This window comes from Salvelinus alpinus, chromosome 9 (genome assembly GCF_045679555.1).
Source record: "Salvelinus alpinus chromosome 9, SLU_Salpinus.1, whole genome shotgun sequence".
NCBI lineage: Eukaryota > Metazoa > Chordata > Actinopteri > Salmoniformes > Salmonidae > Salvelinus > Salvelinus alpinus.
In genome coordinates this window covers 66218176-66236091 of record NC_092094.1, presented here as the reverse complement: position 1 = coordinate 66236091, position 17916 = coordinate 66218176, and the positions used below count along the sequence as shown (strand labels likewise).

The 17916-nt window shown below is 42.3% G+C and overlaps 1 protein-coding gene across 1 annotated transcript in view; it reads left to right on the top strand.

Annotated features, from left to right (window-relative positions):
* The window catches only part of babam2 (BRISC and BRCA1 A complex member 2), a 195792-nt gene extending 185915 nt beyond the window's left edge, over positions 1-9877 (top strand). The window contains exons 9-12 of the mRNA XM_071326988.1: positions 3023-3093; positions 6017-6099; positions 6224-6377; positions 7696-9877. Coding sequence (XP_071183089.1) covers positions 3023-3093; positions 6017-6099; positions 6224-6377; positions 7696-7759 — 372 coding nt within the window. The 3' untranslated portion in view covers positions 7760-9877. The remainder of the gene's footprint in view (positions 1-3022; positions 3094-6016; positions 6100-6223; positions 6378-7695) is intronic.
* The last annotated feature ends 8039 nt before the right edge of the window (positions 9878-17916 follow it).

The window sequence follows — 17916 nt, the reverse complement described above, 5'->3', positions numbered from 1 at the left end:
AAATGCATGGAGTTTGCTAAACGGCATTGGCACTTGGATTGGAATCGGGTGCTATGATTAGATGAGAGGAAAATAGAGGTCTTTGGCCACGTATACCACGGTGAGTTAGGCGTTGAAAGGAGGATGCAAATGCAGAAAATAACTCCATACCTACTGTAAAATATGGTGGCTGTTTTGCTTACACTGGTCCTGGGGCCCTTAAGGTCAACGGCATCATGAACTCTACGAAGTACCATTAAATGTTTGCTGAAAATGTAATCGCCTCTGCCATGAGGCGGAACTCTTCCGCAAGACAATGACCCCAGGCACACATCAAAATCCACAAAGAAATTGTCAATTGACCACAGAATCAACATTTTGCATGGCCATCTCTGGACTAAAACCCATTGAAAACCTGGTTTGAATTGAAGAGGGCAGTCCATAAGCGCAGACCGAAGGATATCAAGGATCTGGTAAGATTCTATACGGACGAATGGTTTGAGATTCCTCCCAATGTGTTCTCCAATCACATAATCCATTATATAAAAAGGTTCAGTGCCGTTATCTTTGCAAGGTGAGGGTGCACAAAGTATTGAAAACGGCGGCCAATATTTTTTATGATTATACAGATAAGACAGAACAGGTAGAGGGCAGAAAACACACGGATCCCCTACCAAATCAAACCCACTCCAACCCCCCCATGCTCTGACAGAGCCCCACCCCAAAACCAGACTTTAAACACGCATGATATAAACTCAGCAAAAAAAGAAACGTCCTCTCACTGTCAACTGCGTTTAATTTCAGCAAACTTAACGTGTAAATATTTGTATGAACATAACAAGATTCAACAACTGAGACATAAACTGAACAAGTTCCACAGACATGTGACTAACAGAAATGGAATAATGTGTCCCTGAACAAAGGGGGGGTCAAAATCAAAAGTATCTGGTGTAGCCACCAGCTGCATTGAGTACTGCAGTGCATCTCGTCCTCATGAACTGCACCAGATTTGCCAGTTCTTGCTGTGAGATGTTACCTCACTCTTCCACCAAGGCACCTGCAAGTTCCCGGACATTTCTGGGGGGAATGGCCCTAGCCCTCGCCCTCCAATCCAACAGGTCCCAGACGTGCTCAATGGGATTGAGATCCGGGCTCTTCGCTGGCCATGGCAGATCACTGACATTCCTGTCTTGCATACATTTATGTTTTGTTCGAAAATGTGCATATTTAGAGCTGCAAATCGTGGTTATACATTGTGAATACGTAGCAACAATTCGCCAGAATGTCCGGAGATATTTTGGACACTCACCTAATCTGACCAAATAACTCATCATAAAATTTACATAAAAATACTTGTTGTATGGCAAATGAAAGATACACTGGTTCTTAATGCAACCGCTGTGTTAGATTTTTTTAAATAACTTTACCACAACATACAGCTTGGGTTATTGTGAGACAGCGCTCACCAACACGGCGGAGAATAGGAGTCAAAATATTACACAGAAATATGAAATAACATTATAAATGTTGTCTTACTTTTGCTGAGCTTCCATCAGAATGTTGTGCAAGGAGTCCTATTTCCAGAATAAATCGTTGTTTGGTTTTAGAATGTCCATTTCTTCTGTCGAATTAGCAACCTTGGCTAGCATTGTGGCGCGAACATTCCCATTCTCTCTTGGCGCAAAGAACGGAAAATTCCAAAAGTCCCAATAAACGTTGAATAAACTGATAAAACTCGGTTGAAAAATACTACTTTATGATGTTTTTCTCATATGTATCAAATAAAATCAGAGCCGGAGATATTCGCCGTGTATACCGATCGCTTTTCAGAAGACAATGTCGAGATCCCCCGCGCTTCGTCGAAAACAAACAAAATACCGGACCTGTCACTCCAAAAGCTCTTATTCGGCCTCAGATCAAGCTAGACACCCCATTCAACCTTCCACTGCCTGTTGACATCTAGTGGAAGGCGTATGAAGTGCATACATATCGATAAATAAAAGCCAGTTGAATAGGCAGGCCCTGAAACAGAGCCTCGTTTTCAGATTTTTCACTTCCTGTATGGAAGTTTGCTGCCAAATGAGTTCTGTTTTACTCACAGATATAATTCAAACAGTTTTAGAAACTTCACAGTGTTTTCTATCCAATAGTAATAATAATATGCATATTGTATGATCTAGAACAGAGTACCAGGCCGTTTAATTTGGGCAATATTTTTTCCAAAGTGAAAACAGCGCCCCCCTATTGACAAGAAGTTAAACCCTTTACAATGAAGATCTGTGAAGTTATTTGGATTTTTACAAATTATCTTTGAAAGACAGGGTCCTAAAAAAGGGACGTTTTGCTGAGTTTACAAGGGTGCCAATAACACCTATCTTTTTGAGGGGGAAAGTATTGCCTTTTTGAACATCTTTCTCTGAGCATATGTATTAGTATACCTTTTGTTGAGTATACAAAATATAACTCAGTACTTATGTTATTTATTTTGTACTGTCTTTTTTGCTCATCTTTGTCAAGGGTGCCAATCATTTTGGAGGTGACTGTATTAATATAAATCCCTGGTTGTTTGTGTCACAAAACTGTCACGGCCATCATGCTTATTAGCGTCACTAAGGGGTCACTGGGTTGGCGACTTACCCCGAGTGTAAACGTGCCTAACTCATCCTCTGATACACTTTATAGTTTGACATCTCAGCTCTTTGATATCTGCACTCATTAAAAACACTGACGTATAATGTCGGAGTATTGATTGATGCTCAAATGATATGGTCTCGTCTTCCTGAGAGGTTGTATGTACCAACCAGGGTCATCCTTGGTCAATTTGAATTCAAGTCGCTTAATTGAGGAAGTGATTTACATTGAAAATGATACAATGAAAAATGTGTGAAATAAAAAGCATGTTATTTCCTGTGTATTAGGTTGGCTTAACTTTTCAAGATGCCAACCCCAAAAGTTACGTTTTAGTATTGTACAGTTCTGTTTCAGCTGGTATTTGCCTGGTAATCAAGTAGGTATTAATGTATCTCCCTCCCTCCCTCCTCAGGTGCAGTATGTCATTCAAGGCTACCACAAGAGGAGAGAGTACATTGCTGCCTTTCTCAGTCACTTTGGAATGTGAGTCTGCGGTATGTCTGTGCGTGTGTGCGCCGATGTATGCGAGAAAAAAACTGAAGTATCACATTTACATATGTATTCAGACCCTTTACTCAGTACTTTGTTGAAGCACCTGTGAGAGCAATTACAGCATCGAGTCTTCTTGGGTATGACGCTACAAGCTGGGCACACTTGTATTTGGGGAGTTTCTCCCATTCTTCTCCGCATATACTCTCAAGCTCTGTCAGGTTGGAAGGGGAGCGTTGCTGCACAGCTATTTTCAGGTCTTTCCAGAGATGTTTGATCGGGTTTAAGCCCGGGCTCTGTCTGGGCCACTCAAGGACATTCAGAGACTTGTCCGCAAGTCACTCCTGCATTGTCTTGGCTGTGTGCTATTGGCCTGTCGGGAAGGTGAATCCTTCACCCCCAATTTGAGCGCTCTGAAGCAGGTTTTCATCAAGGATCTCTCTGTACTTTGCTCCGTTCATCTTTCACTCAATCCTGACAAGACTCCCAGTCCCTGCCGCTGAAAAACATCCCCACAGCATGATGCTGCCACCACCATGCTTCACCACCATGGTGCCAGGTTACCTCCAAACGTCTTTCAGGCCAAAGAGTTCCATCTTGGCCTCATCAGACCAGAGAATCTTGTTTCTCATGGTCTGAGAGACCTTTAGGTGCCTTTTGGCAAACTCCAAGCGGGCTGTCATGTGCCTTTTACTGAGAAGTGGCTTCTGTCTGGCCACCCTACCATAAAGGCCTGATTGGTGGAGTGCTGCAGAGATGGTTGTCCTTTTGTAAGGTTCTCCCATCTCTGGCCAGAGTGACCATCGGGTTCTTGGTCAACTCCCTGACCAAGCCCCTTCACCCCCGATTGCTCAGTTTGGCCAGGCAGCCAGTTCTAGGAAGGATCTTGGTGGTTCCAAACGTCTTCCGTTTAAGAATGATGGAGGCCACTGTGTTCTTGGGGACCTTCAATGCTGCAGAATTATTTTGGTACCCTTCCCCAGATCGGTGCCTCGACACAATCCTGTCTCGGAGCTCTACGGACAGTTCCTACGACCTCAATACTTGGTTTTTGCTCTGACATGCACTGTCAACTTCAGGACCACACACAGGTGTGTGCCTTTCCAAATCATGTCCAATCAATTTGATTTACCGCAGGTGGACTCCAATCAAGTTGTAGAAACATCTCAAGGATGATCAATGGAAACACGATGTCAGTGGAGGAAAGGGAGAGCGGGGGGATGTTGAGGCAGACCCTCAGTCTTCTGCTCTCTCCCTCTGCTGACACTGACCATCAGATGCAGGCACCATCAGCCCAGTCAAATAAAAAACAAATCATTTAAATGTATGCTCACTCAGCTGTGCTTCACAAGTAATACAACAACGCATCTATTACCGGTGTGATCATATAACCACAGCCATTATGCTGTGATAATGTATTTGGCCTATAGCTTACTGCACAAACCTCATTGTTACAGTACTGTTTTTAATTGGTTAGGCTTACGTTTTTTAAGTCATATTAAAAAAACATCTGAGCAGTAGATATCGGCTTGCATTTGATCTTGACTCAGAAAAGGTTGGTGACCACTGTTCTAGAGTTTTCCCTGTTAACACTATCAACATTTCCCTTTACTGTGGCAATTGTGGTTAAATCAACGCAATATTAGCCACGTTCAATGCAGCATACTGAAACAAAATTAACTATGCAAGAGATTTTGTTGTAGTCAGAACACATCGGAGTATGATTCTATTGCATTGACATGCACAACTCAGTCCGTACTCTTTTGCCGTATATGGATCTGTGGCATTTATGGATCTGTGCCATTTACTTTGAACTGGATTGTGTTTACAGCATGAATCGGTCGTGAGTAGATGCGGATGCACTTGTTTTGAGATCAAAGCGAGAGCTGCATGTAGCCTCGTGTGCACATTTTGTTCATATCCTTTGCTATTTAGTGAGTTATTAGCCCAGTTGTAGATCATTTGTAGTCAGAGATAGGGGAGGGATTGCTTCCTACAAGGGCACAAAACATGAACATTTCTAGACATCTTTTAAAAGCGAGTCTGGTTAATAGCTTTTTTTTTGTCTTAAAGGGGCAGCGTTGTATTTTGAGACAGGCTTGAATAAGCTAAGTAGCAATAGGCAGAGGTTGGCATAATTTGTCTGATTCTCTGTAATAATGGTATGGGAATAATAATGCATTTTATTTTGTGAAGTGTTTTCTTGCATCAAACAACAAAACAACATTCTTCAGTCACTTCCTTGTCTGAAGGACAAGTGGATAAACAGGTTAATGTCAAGCCCTGCGTGTCTCATGGAATGTAGGCCTACATTTAACACCACACATTGGCTGCTACTATTTCCATGTTAAAATGTTATGAAATGCATTTTCTTCATTGTTTCTGATGGTAGGCCACTCTGGAAGACCTACATGATTATCAAATAGCCACAGTAGCATACATGGCCACTGTTAAAGCTGTAACTTAAAGTAGGTACAGCCTCGGTGTTCACAGTAAACGCGCGCTGGAAGTTGCACAGCATTTTGACAACGTTCAAGTTTGTACTCAGCATACCTGAAATTTGCTCAGTGCCGAAAATATTTACAGGGAACATTGCCCCCACCAATTTAATGTGTAAATCTAACCAACGTTTCGGCAACACAGTGCCTTCTTCAGGGTTGGAAAGCCCCTGCATTTGAAGAAGGCTCTGCTTTGCTGAGAAGTTGTTTAGGTTAATAAAAATAAATAATAAAAAATAAAATAAAAAAGCTTTACCCATTAAGTTGTTAGGAGCATGTATAGACAGTGCTACTTTCTTCTAAGCAAGCACATTTGTAGTGTTGTATTTGATTAGTATGGGGCATGTGGACACATTACATTGTCTATATAAGAAAGGTGTACATGTGTGTGTGCGTGCGTGCGTGCATGCTTGTTGCAGGGGGGTGGTGGAGTACGATGCAGAAGGATTCACCAAGCTCACTCTTCTCCTCATGTGGAAAGACTTCTGTTTCCTTGTCCATGGTGAGTTACACATAAACACACACACACACACTTCTTTCCTACATTCAACCCCACATCACCTCTTTCTCTCTCACTATCTCTTTCTCTCACTCTGTCTCTCCCCTTCTCCCCTCTCCTGCTCCAGTGGACCTCCCTCTGTACTTCCCGCGGGACCAGCCCACTCTGACATTCCAGTCTGTGTACCACTTCACCAACAGTGGGCAGCTGTACTCGCAGGTGCAGAAGTCCTACCCTTACAGCCCTCGCTGGGACGGCAACGAGATGGCCAAGAGAGCCAAGTAAGACAGTCAGTTTTGCATTCCCCACTAATGGTTAGGATTGGGGGGGGGCTGATCCTAGATCTGTATGTAGGGGATGCTTTGTTCACCCCGTAGCATACTGGACAACAATGACCATTTGACCCACTATACCATATAATAATGACTTACACTGAGTGCACTTTTACGTTAGGAACAACTTCCTAATATTGAGTTGCACCCGCTTTTGCCCTCAGAACAGCCTCAATTCATCGGGGCATGGAGTCTACAAGGTGTCAAAAGCGTTCCACAGGGATGCTGGCCCATGTTGACTCGCTTTCCACAGTTGTGTCAAGTTGTCTGGATGTCCTTTGGATGGTGGACCATTCTTGATACACACGGGAAACTGTTGAGCGTGAAAAACCCAGCAATGTTGCAGTTGTTGACACACTCAAACCGTTGTGCCTGGCACCTACTACTATACCCCGTTCAAAGGAACTTTTGTCATGTCCATGTCCATTTGAATGGCAAAGATACACAATCCACGTCTCAATTGTCTCAAGGCTTAAAAATCCTTCTTTAACTCGTCTCCTCCCTTTCATCTACACTGATTGAAGTGGATTTAACAAGTGACGTCAATAAGGGATCATAGCTTTTACCTAGGTTCACCTGGTCAGTCTGTTTCCTAATGTCTTGTACACTTAGTGTATAATTATCCATAATACAGGATGATAATGATAAAAATTGAATTTATTTGTTTCGGCCTCGTAATCGACTAGTTAGCAGGAAACTTGCAAAGCTGTTGAACCCGCCACCATCTTTGGACCAACTCATCTGATATAATAATGCTTACACGAAAAGCCCCAAAAAATCCTTGTCACACTAACAATCAAAATAACAGTACGACCACCTAATCGCTTTCATCGAAAAGACATATCACTACGCACACACCATGGTGAAGATTTGTATGCAAAAAATAAATGTGATATGATTTCGAAATGTATGGCTCTCCCAACTTTATCCTACTCTACCTTTTTTTATTTTTAACATGAGTCAGTTAACCCTGTTTGTGGTTGAATGGCTTTTATCTCCAGTTGACCATGCTTACTTTGAACAGAACAGGAGTGCTTAACTATAACAGCAGAGGTTTTGTCCCAAATTTGGTAGTTACATGGAATAGATATGTCATTGTCTTTGTTTATATCGCCGGGTCTCCAAGGAAAGTCGGAAAACCGGTGCTTTGCTTTTATGGTCAGATAAGTACTGGTGCACTTCCAGTAAATCTGCATCGGTCTAAATTACTTTTATTGCTCTCTTTCTCGCTCTCTCTATCCATCTATCTGTCTATCTTTCTCCGCAGAGTGTACTTCAAGAGCTTCGTCCCTCAGTTTCAGGAAGGGGCCTTTGCCACCGGGAAACTCTAGGATTGAAGTACAGCAGTGTGTTCGTGTGTGAGCGTGTGCGTTTGTGTGTCAATGGACTGCACGATAGTGGTGATGTGCTTACTGTACAGGTACTCTCTAACGCCACGTTGGGCATCTCGTGCTTTTTCCCCTGAACGGTCTGTTTTTCCATTTTATTAAGTTGTTTTTTTCTCCTTTCTTAAAAACTAGAGGGAATGAAAGTACTGAAAAGCTGTTGCTAAAATGGTTTGGAGTAGTAGGGTCAGTACCACTTGTTACGTCAACAGACCGACGTGGGGCTTGCCCAGACAAAGTGTCACAGCTTCAAAGCAGACGTCACTTCTGATCTTTAGAGTGGTTGTCAGAGAACTGGAAAAGGGCCCTTAAAGAGGAATAACGGAACCCCTCTGACTGATTGTTGGGCTGTCTATCAAAGTGTTCACCTCTCTCAGTCAGGGACAGTGAGGTAGAGCGAGAGCTATGTCACCAGGTCATGCAGCCGCTCACTCACTGCAGCGCTAGATAGAACTTTGATGAAAAACACGAAAAGAATCAACTTTAGTTAACAGTGATCATACAAAATTTGGGAAGGTTACTGCTCAAGCAGCAACACGCACACGAGGGGACTTCTCATAAACACAACACACTGGCAATTTTCAAAATCGCCTGCGTCAGACTTTAGCACGTAACCCAACTAAACACACCTTTTACTTTATTGTCAGAAGCATCATCAGACCTAGGGAGTAGCCTATTTCATTTCTCATGTTCAATGCACTGTACACCAAGCAGAGAATGCTGTGCTCTAAAGATGGCATAGCCACACAAATACATTAGAAGATAGTTGTTGATCTGATGAGAAACACTGTTCTCACAACCTTTATTTCCTAAATGATGTCGCTGGTGTATTTTGGAATATATTGCGCAGTAGGCTATAAGGTTTTTACCAAGCTCGAGTTCTTCCAGGCTGAAAACATACAAGAATACTTTCACATTTGATAAAATTAGCCTACATTATTACATTCGCTTGCATCATTTAGTAAATCATTGTCAATAGTCTACCGATTTTGAAAATGTAAATGTGGGCTAATAATAAATGTAATAATAGCATATTTGATCTACCCCAATGAAAAGTTTGAAAGTGAGCATAAATCACATTTCGATAGATGCATGCATCAGTACCTAGGCTATCTATTATATCTGCAACGGAAATTATTTTCCAAGGATAGGTTCTCTGTCAGCTGGCTGCTGTAGTAAAGTTACAATTTAATGAAACATTTCTTCCATAAATTAGCCGTATAGTCCATATGTGTATTCCAATGAAGTGGGCGTTATGTTGCACACTCACTAGTCTTTCCCTCTCATTTTAGTATATATATTTGTACATATATTTTGCCGTAATGATCTGATCACACCATGCAACAACTGATGTAGCCTACAGTCAGAGATGGAAGATGGGCAATGTGAATTGGCAGGTGGAATGATGTCCAATGGGGTTGCATGGTTAAAAGTGGGAGGCGGGATCAGGTTGGCTCCTTTCATCCTTGCTTGGCAGAGATGTCAGAAAAGGTCAAATTATGAATCTGCTACCCAAAATGATCACATAAAATGTTTAAGACATATCTCACAATTGATTGGGCTTCCCGAATTTAGTATATTCGCTGTGACCAAAAGTGTCATATTTTTGTAGATTTGTGTTATTCCACAAAGTTCTATCTAGCGCTGCAGTGAGTGGGGAGCTGCATAACATAGTTGTAGCGCTATCTTTGCTCTCCCTGAGTGAGAGAGGTGAGCACTTTGACAGACAATTCAACAATGAGTTAGAGAGGTTTATTCCCCTTTAACTGTTTGACTGGAGCTCAATGTGGGAAAGATCAAGATCAGCGGTTCATCTTGATTCATATCAAACAGTGGGGCGGGGCCAAACCTTGATCTTACCATTACCTGGTCATTCTACACTTGTCTTAATCCTTGCCTTGAGAAGTCCTCCTTAGTACTATGTACATTGGAGAATACTGTAAAAACCTGTGATCATATTTTGACTTACTACATGACAGTTTTTACTGAATTGTGTTTTTCTGTTATATTTTTGTTTCACCAACACCTCAGTCAGTCATTTTCCCAATAAACCCTCAAAGCATATACTGTCCGGAAATACGTTATTTCAAACTTGATGTGATTGTAAGCCACTGAGATGCACTGTGAATTCTGGCCTGTGCTAAATGTACTGTGCCTTCAGAAAGTATTCACACATCACATTTTGTTGTGTTACAAAGTGGAATTAAAATAGATTTAATTGTAGTTGTATGTCAATGATCTACACAAAATACTCATGTCAAAGTGGAAGATTTGTTTATATATACACTGCTCAAAAAAATTAAGGGAACACTTAAACAACACAATGTAACTCCAAGTCAATCACACTTCTGTGAAATCAAACTGTCCACTTAGGAAGCAACACTGATTGACAATACATTTCACATGCTGTTGTGCAAATGGAATAGACAAAAGGTGGAAATTATAGGCAATTAGCAAGACACCCCCAAAAAAGGAGTGATTCTGCAGGTGGTGACCACAGACCACTTCTCAGTTCCTATGCTTCCTGGCTGATGTTTTGGTCACTTTTGAATGCTGGCGGTGCTCTCACTCTAGTGGTATCATGAGACGGAGTCTACAACCCACACAAGTGGCTCAGGTAGTGCAGTTCATCCAGGATAGCACATCAATGCGAGCTGTGGCAAAAAGGTTTGCTGTGTCTGTCAGCGTAGTGTCCAGAGCATGGAGGCGCTACCAGGAGACAGGCCAGTACATCAGGAGACGTGGAGGAGGCCGTAGGAGGGCAACAACCCAGCAGCAGGACCGCTACCTCCGCCTTTGTGCAAGGAGGTGCACTGCCAGAGCCCTGCAAAATGACCTCCAGCAGGCCACAAATGTGCATGTGTCAGCATATGGTCTCACAAGGGGTCTGAGGATCTCATCTCGGTACCTAATGGCAGTCAGGCTACCTCTGGCGAGCACATGGAGGGCTGTGCGGCCCCACAAAGAAATGCCACCCCACACCATGACTGACCCATCGCCAAACCGGTCATGCTGGAGGATGTTGCAGGCAGCAGAACGTTCTCCACGGCGTCTCCAGACTCTGTCACGTCTGTCACATGTGCTCATGTGCTCAGTGTGAACCTGCTATCATCTGTGAAGAGCACAGGGCGCCAGTGGCGAATTTGCCAATCTTGGTGTTCTCTGGCAAATGCCAAACGTCCTGCACGGTGTTGGGCTGTAAGCACAACCCCCACCTGTGGACGTCGGGCCCTCATACCACCCTCATGGAGTCTGTTTCTGACCGTTTGAGCAGACACATGCACATTTGTGGCCTGCTGGAGGTCATTTTGCAGGGCGCTGGCAGTGCACCTCCTTGCACAAAGGCGGAGGTAGCGGTCCTGCTTCTGGGTTGTTGCCCTCCTACGGCCTCCTCCACGTCTCCTGATGTACTGGCCTGTCTCCTGGTAGCGCCTCCATGCTCTGGACACTACGCTGACAGACACAGCAAACCTTTTTGCCACAGCTCGCATTGATGTGCCATCCTGGATGAACTGCAGTACCTGAGCCACTTGTGTGGGTTGTAGACTCCGTCTCATGCTACCACTAGAGTGAGAGCACCGCCAGCATTCAAAAGTGACCAAAACATCAGCGAGGAAGCATAGGAACTGAGAAGTGGTCTGTGGTCACCACCTGCAGAATCACTCCTTTGTTGGGGGTGTCTTGCTAATTGCCTATAATTTCCACCTTTTGTCTATTCCATTTGCACAACAGCATGTGAAATGTATTGTCAATCAGTGTTGCTTCCTAAGTGGACAGTTTGATTTCACAGAAGTGTGATTGACTTGGAGTTACATTGTGTTGTTTAAGTGTTCCCTTTATTTTTTTGAGCAGTGTATATATATATACAGTGGGGAGAACAAGTATTTGATACACTGCCGATTTTGAAGGTTTTCCTACTTACAAAGCATGTAGAGGTCTGTAATTTTTATCATAGGTACACTTCAACTGTGAGAGACGGAATCTAAAACAAAAATCCAGAAAATCACATTGTATGATTTTTAAGTAATTAATTTGCATTTTATTGCGTGACATAAGTATTTGATCACCTACCAACCAGTAAGAATTCCGGCTCTCACAGACCTGTTAGTTTTTCTTTTAGAAGCCCTCCTGTTCTCCACTCATTACCTGTATTAACTGCACCTGTTTGAACTTGTTACCTGTATAAAAGACACCTGTACACACACTCAATCAAACAGACTCCAATCTCTCCACAATGGCCAAGACCAGAGAGCTGTGTAAGGACATCAGGGATAAAATTGTAGACCTGCACAAGGCTGGGATGGGCTACAGGACAATAGGCAAGCAGCTTGGTGAGAAGGCAACAACTGTTGGCGCAATTATTAGAAAATGGAAGAAGTTCAAGATGACGGTCAATCACCCTCGGTCTGGGGCTCCATGCAAGATCTCACCTCGTGGGGCATCAATGATCATAAGGAAGGTGAGGGATCAGCCCAGAACTACACGGCAGGACCTGGTCAATGACATGAAGAGAGCTGGGACCACAGTCTCAAAGAAAACCATTAGTAACACACTACGCTGTCATGGATTGAAATCCTGCAGCGCACGCAAGGTCCCCCTGCTCAAGCCAGCGCATGTCCAGGCCCGTCTGAAGTTTGCCAATGACCATCTGGATGATCCAGAGGAGGAATGGGAGAAGGTCATGTGGTCTGATGAGACAAAAATAGAGCTTTTTGGTCTAAACTCCACTCGCCGTGTTTGGAGGAAGAAGAAGGTTGAGTACAACCCCAAGAACACCCTCCCAACCGTGAAGCATGGAGGTGGAAACATAATTCTTTGGGGATGCTTTTCTGCAAAGGGGACAGGACGACTGCACCGTATTGAGGGGAGGATGGATGGGGCCATGTATCGCGAGATCTTGGCCAAAAACCTCCTTCCCTCAGTAAGAGCATTGAAGATGGGTCGTGGCTGGATCTTCCAGCATGACAACGACCCGAAACACACAGCCAGGGAAACTAAGGAGTGGCTCCGTAAGAAGCATCTCAAGGTCCTGGAGTGGCCTAGCCAGTCTCCAGACCTGAACCCAATAGAAAATCTTTGGAGGGAGCTGAACGTCCGTATTGCCCAGCGACAGCCCCGAAACCTGAAGGATCTGGAGAAGGTATGTATGGAGGAGTGGGCCAAAATCCCTGCTGCAGTGTGTGCAAACCTGGTCAATAACTACAGGAAACGTATGATCTTTGTAATTGCAAACAAAGGTTTCTGTACCAAATATTAAGTTCTGCTTTTCTGATGTATCAAATACTTATGTCACGCAATAAAATGCAAATTAATTACTTAAAAATCATACAATGTGATTTTCTGGATTTTTGTTTTAGATTCCGTCTCTCACAGTTGAAGTGTACCTATGATAAAAATTACAGACCTCTACATGCTTTGTAAGTAGGAAAACCTTCAAAATCGGCAGTGTATCAAATACTTGTTCTCCCCACTGTATATATTACAGCTCTGATTCTTTCTGGGTAATCTCAGAGTTTTGCACACCTGGATTGTAAAAAAAAAACATCCCATTAGTCTTTTTAAAGTTCTTCAAGCTCTGTCAAGTTGGATGTTGATCATTGCGATTTAAGCGATTTAAGTCAAAAATGTATCAAAACATTTATTGGCATCTTGGTAAGCAACTCCAGTGTACATTTGGCCTTGTGTTTTAGGTTATTGTCCTGCTGAAAGGTACAATTGTCTCCCAGTATCTGTTGGAAAGCAGACTGAAACAGATTTTCCTATCGGATTTTGCCTGTGCTTAGTTCTATTCCGTTACTTTTTATCCTAAAAAAAACCTCCCTAGTCCTTTGCGATGACAGGCATACCGATAACATGATGCAGCCACCACCATACTTGAAATTGTGAGGCGTGGTACTCAGGGATGTGTTGGATTTGCCCCAAACATACCACTTTGTATTTGGGACAAAAAATGTATTTCTTTGCCACATTTTTTGCAGCATTACTTTAGTGCCTTATTGCAAACAAGATGCATATTTTGGAATAATTATTTTTTCTGTTCAGGCTTCCCTTTCACTCTGTCATTTAGGTTAGTATTGTGGCGTAACTACAATGTTGTTGATCCATCCTCAGTTATTGGTCACGATTAACTTTTCCTCTCCCTATCATAACGCATGTGTTACACATCTATAAGCATTTCATGAACGTGTTATAACAGGTTTAAAGACGAGAGGAGAGAACTCGAGACAAAGGGGTTATTTCATAATGACCAGAAGCTGATGTGTTATGATCAGCTGTAATGATCCGCATTAGGTTAATTAAATATATCCGTAGCATATGTATAGCACATTCATGTCATGCTATGCAACAGCTCATATTTGTGTATCTTAATAGCTGCATCCTTACAATGACAGCGTAGTGTCATTATGGCTGTTGTCATTATGGCCATACCAGTGTTACTGAATATGCCAAAAGGCCAAACCACGTTTTGAAAATCATGCTGATATATAAGTTAGCCTGTACCAGCCCCATTTCCCCCACCTTCTGCTCCTTCTTCTCACTAAGGTCAATGGTGCATGAAGATTCCCACAGGGTTGAATCCTCAGGGTCAATTTTACGGATCAAATCGTGTAGTTGAGGGTCATAACTCATTAACAGCCCTCCACATCAGAGTTAAGTTGGTCGTACTGGTCTATAATGCACACATGTAGTTAAAGTAAAGAACATTTTCTCATTCATGAAACATTTAGAACATTTATAGCTAAGCACTTCATGGTAATTACAGTTGAAGTCGGAAGTTTACATACACTTAGGTTGGAGTCATTAAAACTCGTTTTTCAACCACTCCACAAATTTCTTGTTAACAAATTATAGTTTTGGCAAGTCGGTTAGGACATCTACTTTGTGTAATTTTTTCAACAATTGTTTACAGACAGATTATTTCAATTATAATTCACTGTATCACAATTCCAGTGGGTCAGAAGATTACATACACTAAGTTGACTGTGCCTTTAAACAGCTTGGAAAATTCCAGAAAATGATGTCATGGCTTTAGAAGCTTCTGATGTGCTAATTGACATCATTTGAGTCAATTGGAGATGTACCTGTGGATGTATTTCAAGGCCTACCTTCAAACTCAGTGCCTCCTTGCTTGACATCATGGGAAAATCAAAAGAAATTAGCCAAGACCTCAAAACAAATTGTAGACCTCTACAAGTCTGGTTCATCCTTGGGAGAAATTTCCAAACGCCTGAAGGTACCACGTTCATCTGTACAAACAATAGTACGCAAGTATAAACACCATGGGACCACGCAGCCGTCATACCGCTCAGGAAGGAGACGTGTTCTGTCTCCTAGAGATGAACGTACTTTGGTGTGAAAAGTGCAAATCAATCCCAGAACAACAACAAAGGACCTTGTGAAGATGCTGGAGGAAACCGGTACAAAAGTATTTATATCCACAGTAAAACGAGTCCTATATCGACATAACCTGAAAGGCCGCTCAGCAAGGAAGAAGCCACTGCTCTAAAACCGCCATAAAAAAGCCAGACTATTGTTTGCAACTGCACATGGGGACAAAGATCGTACTTTTAGGAAATGTACTCTGGTCTGATGAAACAAAAATAGAACTGTTTGGCCATAATGACCATCGTTATGTTTGGAGGAAAAAGGGGGGCGCTTGCAAGCCGAAGAACACCATCCCAACCGTGAAGCACGGGGGTGGCAGCATCATGTTGTGGGGGTGCTTTGCTACAGGAGGGACTGGTGCACTTCACAAAATAGATGGCATCATGAGGCAGGAAAATTATGTGGATATATTGAAGCAACATCTCAAGACATCAGTCAGGAAGTTAAAGCTTTGTCGCAAATGGGTCTTCCAAATGGACAATGACCCCAACCATACCTCCAAAGTTGTGGCAAAATGGCTTAAGGACAACAAAGTCAAGGTATGGGAGTGGCCATCACAAAGCCCTGACCTCAATCCCATAGAAGATTTGTGGGCAGAACTGAAAAAGCGTGTGCGAGCAAGGAGGCCTACAAACCTGACTCAGTTACACCAGGTCTGTCAGGAGGAATGGGCCAAAATTCACCCAACTTATTGTGGGAAGCTTGTGGAAGGCTACCCGAAACGTTTGACCCAAGTTAAACAATTTAAAGGCAATGCTACTCTCACGCCCTGACCTTAGAGATCCTTTTTATGTCTCTATTTTGGTTTGGTCAGGGCGTGAGTTGGGGTGGGCATTCTATGTTGTGTGTTCTATGTTTTCTGTTTCTGTGTGTTTGGCCAGGTGTGGTTCTGTCACGCCCTGGCCTTAGTTATCTTTGTTTTCTTTATTATTTTAGTTAGGTCAGGGTGTGACATGGGGGATGTATGTGTTTTGTATTGTCTAGGGGTTTTGTATGTTTATGGGGCAGGGTGTAGTCTAGGGTTATGTATGTCTATGGTTGCCTAGATTGGTTCTCAATTAGAGACAGCTGTCTATCGTTGTCTCTGATTGGGAAGCATATTTAGGCAGCCATATTCATTAGGTAGTTCGTGGGTGATTGTCTATGTCTAAGTTGCCTGTGTCTGCACTTATTGTTTGTATAGCTTCACGTTCGTCGGTTTGTTGTTTTGTTTAGTTTGAAGAGTGTCCTTCGTTTCGTTTTCGTCTTCAATAAAAGAAGATGTATCGTTATCACGCTGCGCCTTGGTCCTCCTCTCTTCCACGTTACGACGAACGTGACAGGTTCTCAATCAGAGGCAGCTGTCTATCGTTGTCTGTGATTAAGAACCATACTTAGGTAGCCTTTTCCCACCTGTGTTTTGTGGGTAGTTGTTTTCTGTCTTTGTGTCTGTACCAGACAGAACTGTTTTGTGTTGTTCGATTTTCGTTTATCTCTTTGTTATTTTTGTCATAGTGTTCACTTTTCTAATAAAGGCATGAACACTTGCTGCGCTTTGGTCCGATGATTCCTCATCTTCAGATGACGAACGTTACAGCTACCAATTACTAATTGAGTGTATGTAAACTTCTGACCCACTGGGAATGTGATGAAAGAAATGAAAGTTGAAATAAATCATTCTCTCTACTATTATTCTGACATCACACATTCTTAAAATAAAGTGGTGATCCTAACTGACCTAAGACAGGGAATTTTTACTCGGATTAAATGTCAGGAATTGTGAAAAACTGGGTTTAACTGTATTTGGCAAAGGTGTATGTAAACCTTCGACTTCAACTGTAATTGTGCAGTTTGCCACTGATCTACAACAGCAATATTAAAGGTCTTTGCAGTCAATGTACTGTCATTTCTATTTTCATATTCAGAAAGCATTTATAAATATGCCTCACTTATAAAAAAAGAACAGTAACACAACACAACACAATGTTAAAGAAAATATGAACATATTATTTTCCAGATGTAAGGTTAGCACATAAAACCATTGCTGAGGACATTTTTCAGTTGAACTTTTCTTGAATACGTTTAACAAAGATTCATATTCAATGCATTCAAATATAATTCCCAATTTCAGACTCATAGCTAGCAATAACTACAGTATTGTAGTGAGTAAAACGTACTAACACAATGGTAAAGCTAGCTTTTACCCCTAGCAGCTAGCTAAGCCCCTGGCAATGTCAACACCTTTTCCAACTCGCTCAATAAACATTACAGAATCGTCATGAAACTCATAAAACATTTAGCTATCTCAAAAGTTAAGACTTACGTTGTACTTTTGCACATTACGAACCATTAACAACAGGACAAATTAAGAGACAAAAACATCACAATGTTCTTTCTATTTTGGCTGCACAGCCACAGGAAGGAGGAGCAGGTGAGAGGTCATCGTAATGTCACTTCCTGGTGACCTCACGTTTAAATACCTCTCTAACGCCCAGAAAGCTCTGACTCAAACTCCCATTCACCAGCTCTGCAATCGTTGATCACCAAATACGGAGTTTCGCTGAGCAACTATCTATATTTTCTCCTGGTACGGCCGGTATGTACTTCCAAAAAAGGTCTAAATAAAAATGTACAAACAACCAAAATAATGAGTCTTCCGCAATGTATTGAGCTATTGAGTGTTGTAGACTTCCGACCTGTGTGAGGCTATAATCAGTGATTTACATTGGCGATGCCAA